This window comes from Otolemur garnettii, unplaced genomic scaffold (assembly GCF_000181295.1).
Source record: "Otolemur garnettii isolate 467f Iridium unplaced genomic scaffold, OtoGar3 scaffold00001, whole genome shotgun sequence".
Lineage (NCBI taxonomy): Eukaryota > Metazoa > Chordata > Mammalia > Primates > Galagidae > Otolemur > Otolemur garnettii.
In genome coordinates this window covers 28,494,601-28,512,218 of record NW_003852396.1, presented here as the reverse complement: position 1 = coordinate 28,512,218, position 17,618 = coordinate 28,494,601, and the positions used below count along the sequence as shown (strand labels likewise).

The following is a 17,618-nucleotide window of genomic DNA, read 5'->3' as shown; positions in this document are numbered from 1 at the left end:
TTGTTTGGCCGCCCGGGCTGGATTCGAACCCGCCAGCTTAGCTGTATGTGGCTGGCGCCTTAGCCACTTGAGCCACAGGCGCTGAGCCTCAACATCTTTATCTGCAAAATCAAGTGATATCTCCCTGGCTTGTTAAAAAGAATGAATTAAGTGATATACTCAGCATAATGTGCTGAACATAATGGTCACTCAATAAATGTATTCTCAATTATTATGAGGCAATTGAATATCACCAAGTTCCACTTAGAGTCAATTAGTTCCTAAATCGGTTTAGAAGTCAGATCTCCACGTCCTGTACTAGCCACTGAAATAAAACTGTCAGGGGGATCTCGGTCTTTGAAGAACCCATATGAGTCAGAGATAGCAACAAATAATTTATACGTAGTTGGTAGATGAAATACCAGAATTGTGAACAAAGGATTGTGGTACCACAAAAATGGGAATTAATTCTGCTTAGAGAAATAGCAGCGAAGGTGACACTTGAGTGAGGGCGGAGTCTAGGGCGATTTCTGGACGCTGAGTCTCCGAAACTGCCGGAACCAAGGTGCCGCGGGAGTTGAATGAATCTCGGTCGGATATCGTTACCGGACCAGATCACGCCGTTCTTTCAGTGTTTTCAAACGCCCAGGGATTGCGGCTGGTGGGGCACAATTAGAGGCTGCAGTAGCAAAGGATGAGCGGAACTCTGGAAAAGGTGAGGGAGAGTCCACGTTCGTAGCGCGCGGAGGAGACGGTAGGGATAGCGGGGCTGGAAAGTGGCTGCGCGTAGACATCCGGGCACTAGACACTGAGAGAACAAGGCCCTTCCCAGCAGCCCATGCGGCGCTGAGGAGGCTGCGTCAACACCTCTCCGATCCGGGTGAATGCGGCCGCGCTGACCCGCGCCACGCCCCACTCCCTTACCCCTGAGTCAGCTGTCTGCGCCCAGTGCCGGGAAAGTGGGGAGCTCCACAATGTGTGTCAAGACCGCGGAATACAGTCGCGATAAACTGTATAACCGTGGGCAGATTATTTTATTTTTGCATTTAGTCATCAATTTCCGGAAGTTTTTCTAAGAATACAGTTTTGAATTGCTGAACTGATTAGAGTGTGTAGCTACCTGGTGATAAGGAAGGGGTAATAGTACACTACATTTTTATTTCCAAGACCTTATTTAAGTGACGAACCCATGGAAACCTGTCATTAAGGCCAGCATCTAAAGATAAAAGGACATATAGGGCCTCTTCAAATCTGATGCCATTGTTCCTTTCCAGATTTCTTTATTACTGACTACTCTTGAATCCAGCCCTCTTGCTTTGGCCAGCTAACCCCTTCATTATTTGTCTAATGCTGAATTCCTGGAGCCTTCTCACTTGGAATACCCTTCCCTTTCTCATTACCTATTCAGATGATCTATCCTTCAAGGTGCAGCTCAGATCTCTTCCATGAAATTTTCTGCCAGGGCAGTAGCTATTCACAGGTGGGATCACAGCTCGCTGTAGCCTCAAACTGCTGGCCTCAAGCAAGTCCTTATGCTTCAGCCTCCTGAGTGGCCAGAACTATAGGGACGCACCACCACACTGGCTCTGCCTGTGTATTTTCTGAATTATCTGGTTTTATCTTTTGCCACCTAATTGTATGCAGTCTTGTAACCACCCTTGCCTCAATCTGTCATGAAGTGTTAGTACTTTACATTTATAAGGAAAACCTTATAAATTTGGTCAAGGCTGAGTTCTGTCTCGTGCTAGCTGTATGACTTTGGGCAAGTTATTTAACCTCTCTGTGCTTCAGTTTCCTGTATGTAAAATGCAGATGAAGATCCACAACAATGTAACTGTTGTAAAGGTTATAGAGGATAATGTAAGTAGGAGTACTTTGTAAGGTGCGAAGAATAATACAATCAAGAAGATTGATATTATTCTGTAGTTAGTAAACTTTCATTTGATCTTCACAATATTATGAGATAATTCTGGCAGACACAATAGATGAGGAAATGAAGCCCCTGACATAGTTTTTGGTATATAATACAGTCTTAAATGTTCTACTGAATGCCTTGAATGAATGAATGCCTTGCTCAACAGCCTGTAAGTGTGGTACTAAGACTAGAACCTATACCCCATGATTGCATTAATGTACACAGCTATGATTTAATTTAAAAAAAAAAAAAGGAAAAAAAGAGACTAGAACCTAGATTTCCTATCCCTTCAAAGATCCCACTACTGTTCCTTTTTTTTGAGACAGAGCCTTAAGCTGTCACCCTGGGTAGAGTGCTGTGGCGTCACAGCTCACAGCAACCTCCACTCTTGGGCTTAAGCGATTCTCTTGCCTCAGCCTCCCAAGTAGCTGGGACTACAGGCACCCACCACAACGCCTGGCTATTTTTTTGGGTTGTAGTTGTCACTATTGTTTGGCAGGCCCAGGCTGGATTCAAACCTGCCAGCTCAGGTGTATGTGGCTGGCGCCTTAGCGGCTTGAGGTACAAGTGCCGAGCCTTTTTCTTCTTTTTTTGAAAAAGCTTTTTAGAGATCACTCAAGTGATCCTTCCACCCCAGCCTCCTGAATAGTTGGGGCTACAAGCATGCACCATCATTCCTGCTGCTTTTCCTTTTCTGAGTATTTCTAATCTTCTTAATTTGATAATAACCTTGGATTTCTACTTTCCTCACTAGAACATTTTATGGGTAAGCAACTGAATTTTCCTTTTGTTTGTTTGCACCATACCTATAGTGTATTTGGCTTAAAGTAGGTACCTGATAAATGTTGAATGAAAAAGTGAATGCACAAATGTCACTGTTACCCAGTAAGTACATAGTATATCTAGGATTAGAATTTCTAACTCTAGGCACTAGCCCTATATGCCGGAGGTGGTGGGTTCAAACCCAGCCCCAGCCAAAAGTTGCAAAAACAAAAAAAGAATTTCTAACTCTAACACAGTGCTCCTTCCTTTGGTCCCAAAGAAGTTTTTTGGCTGCAAGTCATCTCAAATCATAGATGTGTGAGAAGACTAGCTTTGCTCAAATAAAACTGGATGAATCCTATGCCTCATTGGGTCAACAGAAGGAATATGGCAGGGTGGATCCAGATGAGACAGTAATGCTGATATTCATTAGATCCAAGAAAATGTATTGATCAGGCTGGCAGGATGGGTCTGGGGAAGTCAGAATGCACCAAGGAATGAGCAATGACTCACCTGCAGAGTTATTTTTCACAGAAAAATAATGACTCTGGAGCATCAAACTCAGTTTTGGTTGCCACTCACCCTTTGATTACCACTATTTTCCCAGGGATTACCATATCCATGACCACGCACAGGATTTAGTGAGGGTATGGGTGGTGGTCACTAATGGTATGCCAGGTTGACAGACCAGAAGAAGCAGGTTTAGGGACTGATCTTAGAGATAATAAGATGTTTTCATTTGAAAACACTGAAGGCTACAGTGGAGCAGAGTTCATATGAACAAAAAGCAGTGAAGGGGGCCGGGCACCATAGCTCATGCCTGTAATCCTAGCACTCTGGGAAGCAGAGGCAGGTAGATTGCTTGCGCTCATGAGTTTGAGACCCGCCTGAGCAAGAATGAGACCCTTGTCTCTGAAAAGTAGGTGGGCATTGTGGTGGGTGCCTGTAGTCCCAGCTACTCGAAGACTACTCTTTAGCCCAAGAGTTTGAGGTTGCTGCGAGCTGTGCTGTCACAGCACTCTACCCAGGGTAACAGAGTGAGACTCCATCTCAAAAAAAGAAAAAAAAAACAGTGAGGAATTAGATAGTGGTAATAGTTGCACAACATTGTGAATACACTAAAAACCTCTGAATTATACACTTTAAAATAGTGAATATTGTAAGAGTCTTACTGTGTTGCTCAGGATGGAATACAGTGGCTATTCATAGGCATAATCATAGTGCACTATAGCCTCAAACTCCTCATTTTATTTTATTATTTTTTTTATTTTATTTATTTTTTTTTTTGAGACAGAGCCTCAAGCTGTCCCCCTGGGTAGAGTGCCGTGGCATTACAGCTCACAGCAACCTCCAACTCCTGGGCTCAAGCGAGTCTCCTGCCTCTGCCTCCCAAGTAGCTGGGACCACAGGCGCCCGCCACAACGCCCGGCTATTTTTTGGTTGCAGCCGTCATTGTTGTTTGGCGGGTCCGGGCTGGGGATTCGAACCCGCCACCTTAGGTGTACGTGGCTGGCGCCTTAGCTGCTTGAGCTATAGGTACCGAGCCCAAACTCCTCATTTTAAATGAACCTCCTGCCTCATCCTCCTGGGTGATGGCCAAAGGAAAAACTAGAAACAAAAGGCATTTTTGAAAGAACTAAGATAACCTTGAGGCAATGATCATTGCCTTCAAATACTTCAGAGGCTTGAGTTCTTGTATGAAAAATAGAACTGAACTCGTTCAGTGTCGTCCTAGAGTGGAGAACTAGGCTTAAACCATGGAAGTTATAGGGAGATCCCTTTGAGTTTTGTATATAAAAGAACTTTCAGATAATTTTGAGTGTCTGAAAATGTTTCTTGACTAGGGAGATTTAAGTAACAGATGGATCCTTATGGAAAGAGGGGCTAGCAGTGGTCCTCTGTGTGAGAATAGTAGTGGGGGGCACTGACAGAGTGGGAGGCCAGTGAGAAGGAGAATTTGAAGCTTCTAATGAATGAATCCATGTAGAGACTAGGCTTTTCAAGAATGTCTAAGATGAAAGTAACCACCATGACAAGAATTGGAGTACAGATCAAAGTGTTCATCTCAGGACAGGAGTGAGAACTGCCATGTAATAGCAGAACTTGGTTTGCAACAGAAGTATATGGTAGTGGAAAGAACTCCCGTTGTGGGGTCAGCTAGAACATGACTTATTAGCTATGTGCATTAGACATGTTGATTCACATTTCTGAACTTTGGTTTCCTCACTATAAAATGAGGGTAGAAATATCTACCTCAGAGCACGGTTGTGAGGGTTAAAGGAGATGATGTTTGGCTCATAGCATGTACTCAAAAAAATGTTTGGATTATTAAGTTTATCACTATTATTATTTTTTTAGAGACTTGTTCTCGCTATGTTACCAGGCTATCCTTGAACTCCTGAACTTAAGGGATCCTCCTGCCTCATCTTGAGTAGATGGGACTACAGGCATATGCCTCTAGGCCCAACTGATTAAAGCTATTATTATTAGCATATGAATTTCAGTAATATAAGTTAGTATCATTTTTTGAGTGGTAGTGTGGCAGAATATAAAACATGGGCTTTGGATTCAATCACACCTGGGTTTGAATTCCTGGCACCTCTTACCAAACCTATAATGCTGGGCAATTATACAAACCTCTGTTGTTTCCTATAAAATAAGAGTCAGTTGTCTCAATAGTGCCTCTATCAGAGGGTTGCTGTAAAGATTAATTGAAACAATATGTGTAAAGTGCTTAGCACAAAGGATTTGCTCCATGAATGGTAGTAACATGGTATTTTAAATAGTGTTTATTAATAACAAATATATTCTGTTACTCTTCATAAATCACCTCTCAAATGGCTGCCTCAAAAGCCCACACCCACTGCTTTCACTACCCTACCCAGACTCTGGTATTTGAAGCTACTTGCACACAATAGATTTTGCCCTGTGACTTCAGTTTTTTGGTAGCTTTGTAGTCCTTACTCATTTCTTGGCTTCACAGCTCATGGGACCGGTATTTTATAACCCACTGCAGCTGCTGTGTCCTCATTCATTCATTCATTCATTCATTAGCATCACTACCCTCCTCTTCCACTTGCAGAGCCAGAGCAGCTCTTCATTTGTGGATAGGGGGAAGGGGATTATTGTGGACACAGTCCCAAAATAGATTACTTTTGTCCTGATAAATAATGCTGAGCATTGCCGGCGAGAGGAAGCACAGTTCCCAGAGCTGACAGGAAGAGTTCACACACCACAATTTGAATGTCTTCCAGAAAGTTGTCAACCCTTAAGTCTGGCTTTTAGATAATTAAATTCTGAGCTATTGTAGAGACTCGGAAATCTGAACAATTATGTAAAATGAGGAGAAAGCAGTCTCATCTAGATCTTTCTTCCTATCCAGTACTCTTCTCTATGAAGTTACTCATTTAAAACTATATTCTGACTTTTTCTGTTTGTCAAGGTTGGTAGATATTGGGCCTGGAGAGACCTGAGAGTCATCTGCTCTAACTTCAAGGTACATGGTCAGTGATAGGGAGCGGACATGGGGGAATGGCCTGAGTTGTCTCAGGGCTTCCAGTTCCCTACTCTGTCTTTTATACTGACTAATATTAAGTTAAGCCTATTGTGCAGATACTTTACAACAGCAATTCTCAACCTGTGGGTCGCAACCCACAGGAACTGTATTAAAGGGCCGCAGCATTAGGAAGCTTGAGAACCACTGCTTTACAGGGTCTTTTAGTATCTAATTGAGCTTTTTGGATTGTCCACATTGTGCCCTTATGTCTATTCATATCCTTCCCAATCTTCAGACCTCACATTTTATGGGTAACTTTTCCTAAGTTTGATCTGTGTTTCCAACTGATTTCCTAAGCACTAAGTACCCGCTTTTTTATGTGAGAGAAGGTGTTAAAATTGTGGGGAAATTATGGACTTGGGAGTCAAGATCTACATGCTAGTTTTTTTTTTTTTTAATTGAGGCAAAGTCTCACTATGTCACCCTAGGTAGACTGCTGTGGTATCACAGTTCACAGCAACCTCAAACTTTTGGGCTTAAGTGATTCTCTTACCTCAGCCTCCCAAGTAGCTGGGACTACAGGTGCCCCACAACACCTGGTTATTTTTTTGTTGTAGTGTCATTGTTGTTTAGCAGGCCTGGGCTAGGCTCGAACCCACCAGCTTCAGTGTATGTGGCTGGCGCCCTACTCACTGAGCTACAGGTGCCACTGTCCAACATGCTAGTTTTGATGGTATCCTTGTGACTTTGGGTAGGTTACTTAATCTCAGTTTCCTCAACTGTAAAATGGGGATAATAATACTTTGTAAGGGTTATTATGATTTAGATACATGGTAGATACTCAATAAAACAGATGTGGGTACTTAAAAAAGGACAACAATGTTATTTATTTATTTATTTATTTTGTGAAGGAGCCTCAAGCTGTCACCCTGGGTAGTGTGCTGTGGCATCACAGCTCACAGCGACCTCCAACTCCTGGGCTTAAATGATTCTCTTGCCTCAGCCTCCCAAGTAGCTGGGACTACAGGCACCCACCACAACACCCAGCTATTTTTTGGTTGTAGTTGTCATTGTTGTTTGGCAGGCCTGGGCTGGATTCGAACCCACCAGCTCTGTTGTATGCGGCTGGCACCTTAGCTGCTTGAGCTACAGGCGCCAAGCCAACAGCAGTGTTATTCATTTACTTTTTTTTTTTCAAATTAAAAAAAAAATTTGGCTCAGCACTTGTAGCTCAGCTGCTAGGGTGCCAGCCACATACACTGGAGCTTCTGGGGTTGACCCAGCCCAGGCCTGCCAAACAACAATGACAACTACAACAAAAAAATAGCCGGGCATTGTGGCAGGTGCCTGTAGTTACAGCTACTTGAGAGGCTGAGGCAAGAGAACCGCTTAAGCCCAAGAGTTTGAGGTTTCTGTGAGCTGTGATGCCACGGTACTCTACCGAGGGTGACAAAGTAAGACTGTCTCAAAAAAAAAAAAAATTGTTCTATAGACCTCCTCTGTAATCAACTTCTAATCACTTACTCATTTGCAAAGACTAACATTGACATTCATAATATGCCTGAGAGGAATATGGCATGCCTTTGCCCTTGAGGATCTCTGGGTTAGCATAGGGATCCTTGAGTGATGTTAGGAGTTTCAGTGAAATTCCTGAAGTAGTATGCAAACCTTTTGTATACCCATGCCTCTATGCATTTATCTAGAAAGAGGGTTCATGATTTCGAGCAGATCCTTAGAAACATCTATTTCTATAATACGACAAAAGCTAAGAATTTTTCCTGGCCATCTCCACCTGGATTTCCTTCCAGCTGTGCTTGTTCATGCTACCTATTGACTTCATATAGTGCTATGGTACTGCTTAGCTGTTTGTTTGGGTTTCCAGCCATCCAGATGCCTATAGGACAGAGGTTGTGCTTATATTTTTTAATAGCTTTATTGAGTTATAATTCATAAACTATACAATTCACCCCTTTAAAGTGTACAATTCAATTCAGCTTTTAATATATTCAGAGTTGTGTATAACCATCACTAACACTTTTAGAACATCATCCCCAAAGGAAACTCCATACCCTTTACCTGTCATCCCTAGCTCCCTAGAACCTCTAGCACTAGGCTGCCAGCCACTAATCTACCTCCTACCTCTATAGATTTGCCTATTCTTTTTTTTTTTTTTTGAGACGGAGCCTCAAGCTATCCCCCTGGGTAGAGTGCCATGGCATCACGCTCACAGCAACCTCCAACTCCTGGGCTCAAGCGAGTCTCCTGCCTCAACCTTCCAAGTAGCTGGGACTACAGGTGCCCGCCACAATGCCTGGCCATTTTTTGGTTGCAGCCATCATTGTTGTTTGGCGGGCCCGGGCTGGGGATTCGAACCCGCCACCTTAGGTGTGTGTGGCTGGCACCTTAGCCGCTTAAGCCACAGGCGCCGAGCCGGATTTGACTATTCTTGACATTTCTTTCTTTTTTTTTGAGACAGAGTCTCACTATGTTGCCCTCAGTAGAGTTCTGTGGCATCACAGCTCACAGAAACTTCAAATTCTTGGGCTTAAGTAATTCTCTTGCCTCAGCCTCCCAAGTAGCTGGGACTACATGTGCCCACTGCAATGCCCGGCTATTTTTTTGTTGCAGTTGTCATTGTTGTTTTAGCTGGCCTGGACTGAGTTCGAACCTGCCATCCCCAGTGTATGTGCCTGGCACCTTAACCACTGTGCTATGGGTGAGTGTATGGCAACTTTTGGGATACCTGTATTATTAACAGAGAGAGTGTCCTATAATAGAGGTATATAGCCTTTGAACAGTAAGACTCTCTTAGCTACCTATTAGTTGTAATTTTTTGGAATATATCCTCTCTGGACCTCACTCGCCTCACTCATAAAGTTGTCTTATAGTGTTTTGAGAGTTAAAGAAGATTCAAGAAAGCCACTCTTTTTTTTTTTTTTTGAGACAGAGCCTCAAGCTGTCCCCCTGAGTAGAGTGCTGTGACATCACAGCTCACAGCAACCTCCAACTCCTAGGCTCAAGCGAGTCTCCTGCCTCTGCTTCCCAAGTAGCTGGGACCACAGGCGCCCACCACAATGCCTGGCTATTTTTTTTGGTTGCAGCCATCATTGTTGTTTGGCAGGCCCGGGCTGGATTTAAACCCGCCACCTTAGGTGTATGTGGCTGGCGCCTCAGCCACTTGAGCCACAGGCGCTGAGCCAAGAAAGCCACTCTTGTGGTAGTATACATGGCAGATGCATAGTGGTTGTTGATTGATATTAGAAAAAAAGTTGGTCAAGTTGGAAAGGGGAAACCAGGTGAAAAAGCAGTGTGGGAAGGGGACTTAAGTGTTTTCAGTATTTTCTGTAATGGGCAGAATAAGATAGATGACCTTGGTTTACTTGGGTGTTGGGTATTAACTATAGGATAGCTTCTTCACTAGACAAGAGCCTTTGTATCCTTTTTGCTGTGTGTACTCTAGGTTTATAGCCTTTCTGAGAGAAGGTACTTGGAAGTCTATAAATGTTTAAGATTGTCCTAACATGGCTATTTTGCTGTAGGTGCTGTGCCTGAGGAACAATATCATTATTAAGCAAGCCTTTTCCTTCCTAAGGTAAGGATATTAATAAATACTAAATAAAGCTAACATTTACATTGTGCTCATAGTTTACATAGCATTTTTCTTTCATCATATCCACTTATATGTCTGCTAAGCATGTCAAGCTTTAACTTCCCTGCTACCTTACTTTTTCTTGCTTATTTTCCATTCTCAGTGAATACCAACTCCATTCACCAAGGCCAAAATCTTTGTACCTCTCCTTAACACTGTTAATTCTCTAATTCTACACTGAATTCTTCAACAAAACTTGTTGGCGCTACTTTCTTCTTTTTACTTTTGAAATATATACAGATCCATTTCCTTTTATTTATTTATTTTTTTTATTGAGACAGAATCTTATTTTCTGGCCCTTGGTAGAGTGCCATGGCATCATACCTCACAGCAAACTCCAACTCTTGGGCTTAAGTGACTCTCTTGCCTCAGCCTCCCAGGTAGCTGGGACTATAGGCACCTGTCACAATGCCCGGCTTTTTTTTTTTTTTTTTTTTTTGTAGAGATGGGCTGTCACTCTGGCTCAGGCTGGTCTCAAACCTCTGAGCTCAGGACAATCTACCTGCCTCTGCCTCCCAGAGTGCTAGAGTGCTAGGATTACAGGCGTGAGCTACCACGCCTGGCCTTCTTTTATTTATTTTTTCCTGATTTAATAATGTAATCGCTGTGCAGGTCCTGGTCCCTCATTTCTGCTGCTCATGGGCCCACTTCTCTGGGGTCAGGGTTTTCTGCTCAAAAGCATGGATGCATGGAAGCTCTTCCTCTAGGCACTGGCCTCCTTTTTTTTTTTTTTTTTAAGGCAGAGTCTCATTCTATTGCCCTAGGCTAGAGTGCTCTGATGTCAGCCTAACTCACTGTAACCTCAAACTCTTGGGTTCAAGCAATCTTCCTATCTCAGCCTCCCAAGGAGCTAGGACTATAGACCCCTGCTGCAATGCTTGGCTAGTTTTCCTATTTTTTATAGAAACAGTCTTGCCTCTGCTCAGGGCTTTGATCCTGGGCTCAAGTGATCCTCCTGCCTTGGCTTCCCCAGAGTGCTGGAATTACAGTGTACACCGTGCCCAGCCAGTACAGATCATACCTCCAGTTTCGGTTTATGCTTTCTGCTTTGCTAAACAAGTAGAGGCCAACTCTTCATCCCCTCATCATCTCTACTACCAATAGCCTACCTCCTAATTAGTCTCCCGATGTTTACTTTTGTCTTCTATTCTTCATACTACGCTCAGAATGATTCTTTTCTTTCTTTCTTTTTTTTTTGGAGACAGAGGGTCTTACTCTGCCACCCTGGGGTTGAGTGTCATGACACCATCATAGCTCAAGCAACCTCAAATGATCCTTATACCTTGGCTTCCTGAGCAGCTGGGACTACAGATGCCCACCACAATGCCTGGCTATTTTTTTTTCTTTTTGAGATAGAGTCTCATTATGTCACCCTCGGTAGAGTGCTGTGGCATCACAGCTCACAGCAACCTCCAACTCTTGGGCTTAAGTGATTCTCTTGCCTCAGACTTCCAAGTAGCTGGGACTACAGGTGCCTATTAGGTGGTTATTTTTTTGTTATTGTTGTCGTTGTTGTTTAGCAGGCCTAGGCCAGGTTCAAACCCGCCAGCCCCAGGGTATGTGGCTGGTGCCCAAACAACTGAATTATAGGCACCGAGCCATGCCTGGCTATTTTTAAGAGACAGGTTTTTGGGTGGTGCCTGTGGCTCGAAGGAGTAGGGCACTGGCCCCATATACCAGAGGTGACGGGTTCAAACCCAGCCCGGCCAAAAACAGCAAAAAAAAAAAAAAGAAAGAGAGAGACAGGTTCTTGCTCTTGCTCTGGCTGGTCTTGAACTCCTGAGCTCAAGCAGTCCATCCATCTCAGCTTCCCAGAGTGCTAGGAGTACAGATGTGAACCACTGCACCCTACCTCGAGTTTTTCTTTTAAAACCACGTTAGCTCACATCACCCCTTTGCTCAAAATTCTCCAATTGCATGCCATCTTACTCAAAATAAAATCTACAATCTCCACTGTGGCCTAAAAGGCCTTACATAATCTGCTGACTCATTTTATACTACTTGATCAGCTTTAACTGTGCTGATACCTTCGTTAGTGGTCAAGCACCTTTCCATACCAGGATCTTTGCATATTATTTTTTCAGATATCTATATGGTTTAACTTCCTTTGTTTATTCAGGTTTCTGCCCAAATGCTATCCCATCAGAGAGGCCCTCCCTGACTACCCTATGTAAAGTACCTCCCTTGTGTCTAGCTCTATCCCTTACCTTCCTTTATTTTTCTTCATAGCATATGTCACCACTATATATATATACATATATATATATCACATACATATATTTTAATTGTCTTCCCCAGCTCCTATCACTGACTATAAGAAGTATGGGGATAAGATTTTGTTGTTTTTATTTACTGCCCTATCCCTGGGGCCTAGAATGGTGTCTGGCACATAATAGGTGTTTAGTAAATGTTTGTTTAATGAATGGACCCATTTACCATAATGACCTGGTAAAACATGTGATATTATCTCAATTTTATAGTGAATAACTGGGATTCAGAAAGGTTGTTAATCTGTTGCTCTAAGATAACATGGGTAATTTAGAATTAGGTTAGAGTTCTAACATGGTTAGAATTAGGATTCAAACCCAAGGGTTTTTTTTCTTTTCTTTAGAGACAGAGTCTCACTTTATCACCCTCGGTAGAGTGCTGTGATGTCACAGCTCACGGCAACCTCCAACTCCTGGGCTTAGACGATTCTCTTGCCTCAGCCTCCCGAGTAGGTGGGACTAGAGGCACCTGCCACAACGCCTGGCTACTTTTTTGTTGCAGTTTGACTGGGGCCGGGTTTGAACCCGCCACCCTTGGTATATGGGACTGGTGCCCTACCTACTGAGCCACAGGCACTGCCCAAACCCAAGGTTTTTTTTGCCCTGTTATGCATGTGGAGTGTAGCCTCCCCGTTGTTTTTCTCTAGATGTTGATGAAATGCATTTGGTAGTTTATTTCTCTATTCAGTTGATATGCACCAAGTGGCAGACACAGGATATAAAAGAATAAATTGTGTATCTTCACGGACTACTTGGCACTCAGGAACCTGGATGGTTTCTTAACCCTTTATATTATTGAAGCCTTTGTCCTTTTATTCCCTTTCCATCTTAATCTGTTTTTCCATCATTAATTAGTCAACTATCATTTGATAAGCACTTAAATATGATACCATCCCTGGCTCAGCGCCTATAGCTCAGCTGTGAGGGTGCCAGCCACATATACTGTGGCCTAGTGGATTCAAACCCGGCCCAGACCTGCAATGGCAACTACAACAAAAAAAATAGCCAGGCATTGTGGTGGGCACCTGTGGTCCCAGCTACTTGGAAGCATGAGGCAAAAGAATCACTTAAGCCCAGGAGTTGGAGGTTGCTGTGAACTGTGGCGCCAAGGCCCTCTACTGAGGGTAACATAATGAGACTCTTCTCAAAAAAAAAATATGGTACCATCCTAGGCATTTTACATTTTATCTTTAATCTTCACAAAAATACTACAGGAAAAATATAAATATCATCATGTTACAAAAGAAGAAGCTGACTCGGGATTTAAGATAGATTTCCAGTACTATGAGGCTGTACTATTATTTTTGTGTTTTAAAGATTTGATAACTGAATTTTAGTGCTATCAAACAACTTGTCTAAGCTCACAGTTTAGAAATGGTGAGGATAGCATTCAGCATTCAGAAATGCTTTTCTCCAGCTTATTCAACAGTTTAGTTTCAAAGCTTCTCAAGATGCAGAACTGAAATGCTCTGATTACTTAGCTGAACAGAGCCATATTATTCTCTGTGTTCTCTGGCTCCTGTGTCTAGTCTGGCTCTCATCACTGTCCCTCCTCCATTTTCTCTGAGCCTGATCTAATAATACAAGGTTTATATCCCTTTCTTCTAGGCTGTTGGAAGAAACACCTCATTAGTTCTCTTGCCTCAGTGTCGTCTCTTCCCATTCATTGCTCACCCGATCCCAGTTTGAACTTTCCAAAACTTAATTGATCATATCATTCCTACGCTTAAAATCTGCCAAGAGCTTCCCGCTGCCTATGCAGAGTTTAGACCAAAATCCTTAGCACAGTGTATAGCATTCTTCATGTTTTCTTGTCCTAGCCTTTATCTCCTAATTACTTCTTCAGCCTTTTTTTGTGAGGTGGAATCTTACTGTATCACTCATGTTGGTTATGAACCCCTGGCTTCATGTGATCCTCCCATATCAGCCTCCCTTTCCTTTTTAGTTTTATCTTTCATCCTGCCCTCCTGTTGCTTAAGTTCCACTCATCCTGCTGCTTGCTATTCCCCAAACATACCTTTTCATACTTCTGCCTAGAATGCTTTTCCTACAGTGCTAAATAATCAAAAATATTTCCTCAGTTTTTAAAACTCAGCTCATAATAGTTCTGTCTCTTTGGTAGAAGTGACCATACTTTCCTTTGTGTCCCACTGAATCTTGAACATGTTTCTATTCTGGATCATGCTATATTGTGGCTCACATTTGTTTACCTACGTCTTTCCAAATTAGATCATTGTTAGATACATTTTATTTATATATGTATCCTTGGGACCTGGCACCTTGTATGGCAAATATAACAGTAGGTGCTTATTAATGTTTTGTGGAATAAAAAGGGAAGGAGCCAGTATGGAAGGACCCAGTATTGACATATCTTTAACAAGGAGAAGACAAGTTTTGGTAACTATGCAAATAAAATATTGGTATCTAGGGCGGTGCCTGTGGCTCAGTGGGTAGGGTGCTGGACCCATATACCGAGGATGGCAGATTTGAACCTGGCCCTGGCCAAACTGCAACAAAAATATAGCTGGGTGGGTGCCTGTTGTCCCAGCTGCTCGGGAGGCTGAGGCAAGAGCCCAGGATTTGGAGGTTGCTGTGAGCTGTGATGCCATGGTGCTCTACCAAGGGCAATAAAGTAAGACTCTGTCTCAAAAAAAAAAAAAAAAAGAAAAAAAGAAAAAAAATTGTCAAAATACTGGTATCTAATTGTATTCAATATACTTTCTCCTTCTTTTTAGGTTTAGAACTTCAGGAGAGAATCCCATCTATTCTTCAGGTAAGCAGTTATTTCCTGATGTAGTCTACCTGTTCTAAGTGACTCTCTAACACTCTTTAATAATTTGTCCAGCCTGGGTGTGGTGGCTCATACCTATAATCACACAATTTGGGAGGTCAAGGTGGGAGGATTGTTTATATTCACATAATTTGGAAGGTAAAGGTGGGAGGCCAGGAGTTTGAGACAAGCCTGGGCAATGTAGCAAGACCCTTTCCTCACTAGTAATAATAATAATTTGTGTATAAGGATGTCTAACTATCTTTGAAAAGAGCATCCCAGACCAAATCCCACCCCTTATGTGGAATAGAACCATGGTGAGAACATTAAGTAGTGGTTGAGAGCAAGAGCTGTATAGTAAGTTTAGATTCCAGCTCTGCCACATACTTAGTCTGTGATCATTGGCTACCTTTCTATCGCTTGTTTTCTTCACTCCTGTTCTTAAGAAAATGGGGATACTTACCTGGCAAGGGAGATATCATGATCACAAAGGTGATTTTCCCAGGGCGAGGCTTATCCATTGCAGTCCGGATGTGCTGACCTCTGCGATTTCCCCAAATGTGCAAATCTCAACTGCATAATTTGAGGTAGTGGGGAACTGCAGGCGTGCTTTCCCCTTTAAAAATTAAAAAAATATATATAGGGATAAGTATAGTACAAACTACAGTGAGCTATTTGAAAATTCAATAAGATAAAACACAGTGTTCAAGAAAGTTACCTGCTATCCATCATTAATAGTTTTTGCAAACCTGTCTTTTATGTCAATCGTCAGGCAAGCTTTTCTCACACTAGTTTATCCAAAAATTAATGTCCATTCAATCTGATTAGCTCAATGAATTTCAATCTCTGTTTCAACCCAATTACTTGCCTTATTTGCTTTGTCTATCGTGACAAATTTCAAAGCAGTTATTGGATTTTAGTGACATCTGTCATGTGACTAAAGAGTAGCAGAGATAAAGGAAGAGGAGTAAAGAAGGGAGCTAACATTTACTCAATGCCTTCTATGCACAAGGCAGTGTTTAAGAGGCTCTTCGTAAGTTAATTACTTTAGAAAATAGCAGTGATATGTAGGGGATCACTATTTCTCTTGGGCCCAAACCCAGCAGCTCAAAATATGGGTTTTTATTTATTTATTTATTAAGATAGAATCTCTCTCACTTTGTCACTGTGAGTGCTGTGATGTCATAGCTCATAGCAACCTCAAACTCTGGGGCTCAAGTGATCCTCTTGCCTCAGCCTTCTAGGTAGCTGGAACGATAGGCACCCTCCACAATGTCCGACTTATTTAGAGACAAGGTCTTTGTCTTACTCAGACTAATCTCTAACTCCTGAGCTCAGGTAATCCACCTGCCTCGGCTTGCCAGAGTGCTAGGATTACAGGCATTAGCCACTGTGCCTGGCTCAAAATAGGGGCTTTTAAAAAACTTATACATTTGGGGTGGTGCCTGTGGCTTAGTAAGTAGGGTGTTGGTCCCATATACTGAGCGCGGCGGGTTCAAACCTGGCCCCAGCCAAACTGCAACTAAAAATAGCCAGGCGTTGTGGCGGGTGCCTATAGTCCCAGCTACTCGGGAGGCTGAGACAAGAGAATCGCCTAAGCCCGGGAATCGGAGGTTGCTGTGAGCTGTGACACCACAGCACTCTACCAAGGGCAATAAAGTGAGACTCTGTCTCTAAAATAAATAAATAAATAAATAAAAACTTACACATTCTCTTAAACATGTATTGTACCAGGGCTTTGTGTTAGATACAAAATTAAAAGGATACAGACTGGGTGTGGTGGCTCATACTTATAAATCTCAGAGCCTGATGTGGAAGGATTGCTTGAAGCCAGCAGTTGGATACCTGCCTGGGTAATATAGCACAACCCCATTTCTAAGAAAAGAAAAAAATTGCCAAATGCAGTGGATCATGCCTATAATCCTAGCACTCTGGGAAGCTGAGGCAGGTGGATCACCTGAGCTCAGGAGTGCTAGACCAGCCTGAGCAAGAGCAAGACCCCCTCTGTAAAAAATAGTCAGGCATTATGACTGGCACCTATTATCCCAGCTACTTAGGAGGCTAAGGCAAGAGGATTGCTTGAACCCAAGAGTTTGAGGTTGCTGTGAGCTATGACACCACAGAACTCTACTAAGGGCAACAAAATAAGACTCTGTCTCAGAAAACAAAACAAAAATTGAGCATGGTGGTGTATACCTGTAGTGCCAGCTACTCAGGAGACTGAGATGGGAGGATTGCTTGAGCTTAAGAATTCAAGGTTACAGTGAGCTATGATCATGCCACTACACCCCATCCTGGATGACAGAGTGAGAGGCTGTCACTGGGAAAAAAAAAATATATATATAGTCATTGTTGTTTATAGTCTTTTTTTTTCTTTATGTGTACATTAATGCAATCTTGGGATACAGTGTGGTGTTTTCATATACAATTTGAAATACTCTCATCAAACTGGTTAACGTAGCCTTCATGTCATTTTCTTAGTTATTAAGACATTTATACTCTGCTTTTAGAAAGATTCACTTGTACCCTTGTAAGATAAACCATAGAAGTGACCCCACCAATCACTCTCTTTCCACCCATCCATCCCTTACCGTCCCCCTCCGTCCCTCCTCCCCATATTCTAAGGCTATAATTAGATTATATCTTTCCTATGAAAGCTATAAATTAGTTTCAAAATAGTGCTTTGTACATTGGATACTTTTTCTTCCATTCTTGAGATACTTTGCTAAGAAGAACATTTTCCAGCTCCATCCATGTAAACATGAAGGAGGTAAAGTCTC

General features: G+C 42.5%; 1 protein-coding gene and 1 non-coding gene across 2 annotated transcripts in view; both read left to right on the top strand.

The window, feature by feature from the left end:
* The first annotated feature begins 556 nt into the window (after positions 1-556).
* The window catches only part of MRPL48 (mitochondrial ribosomal protein L48), a 69,904-nt gene continuing 52,842 nt past the window's right edge, over positions 557-17,618 (top strand). The window contains exons 1-3 of the mRNA XM_012801531.2: positions 557-694; positions 9,692-9,744; positions 14,804-14,841. Coding sequence (XP_012656985.1) covers positions 674-694; positions 9,692-9,744; positions 14,804-14,841 — 112 coding nt within the window. The 5' untranslated portion in view covers positions 557-673. The remainder of the gene's footprint in view (positions 695-9,691; positions 9,745-14,803; positions 14,842-17,618) is intronic.
* LOC111724639 lies at positions 15,294-15,457 on the top strand. The gene has a single exon (XR_002772905.1). It is a non-coding gene; the product is annotated as a U1 spliceosomal RNA (small nuclear RNA).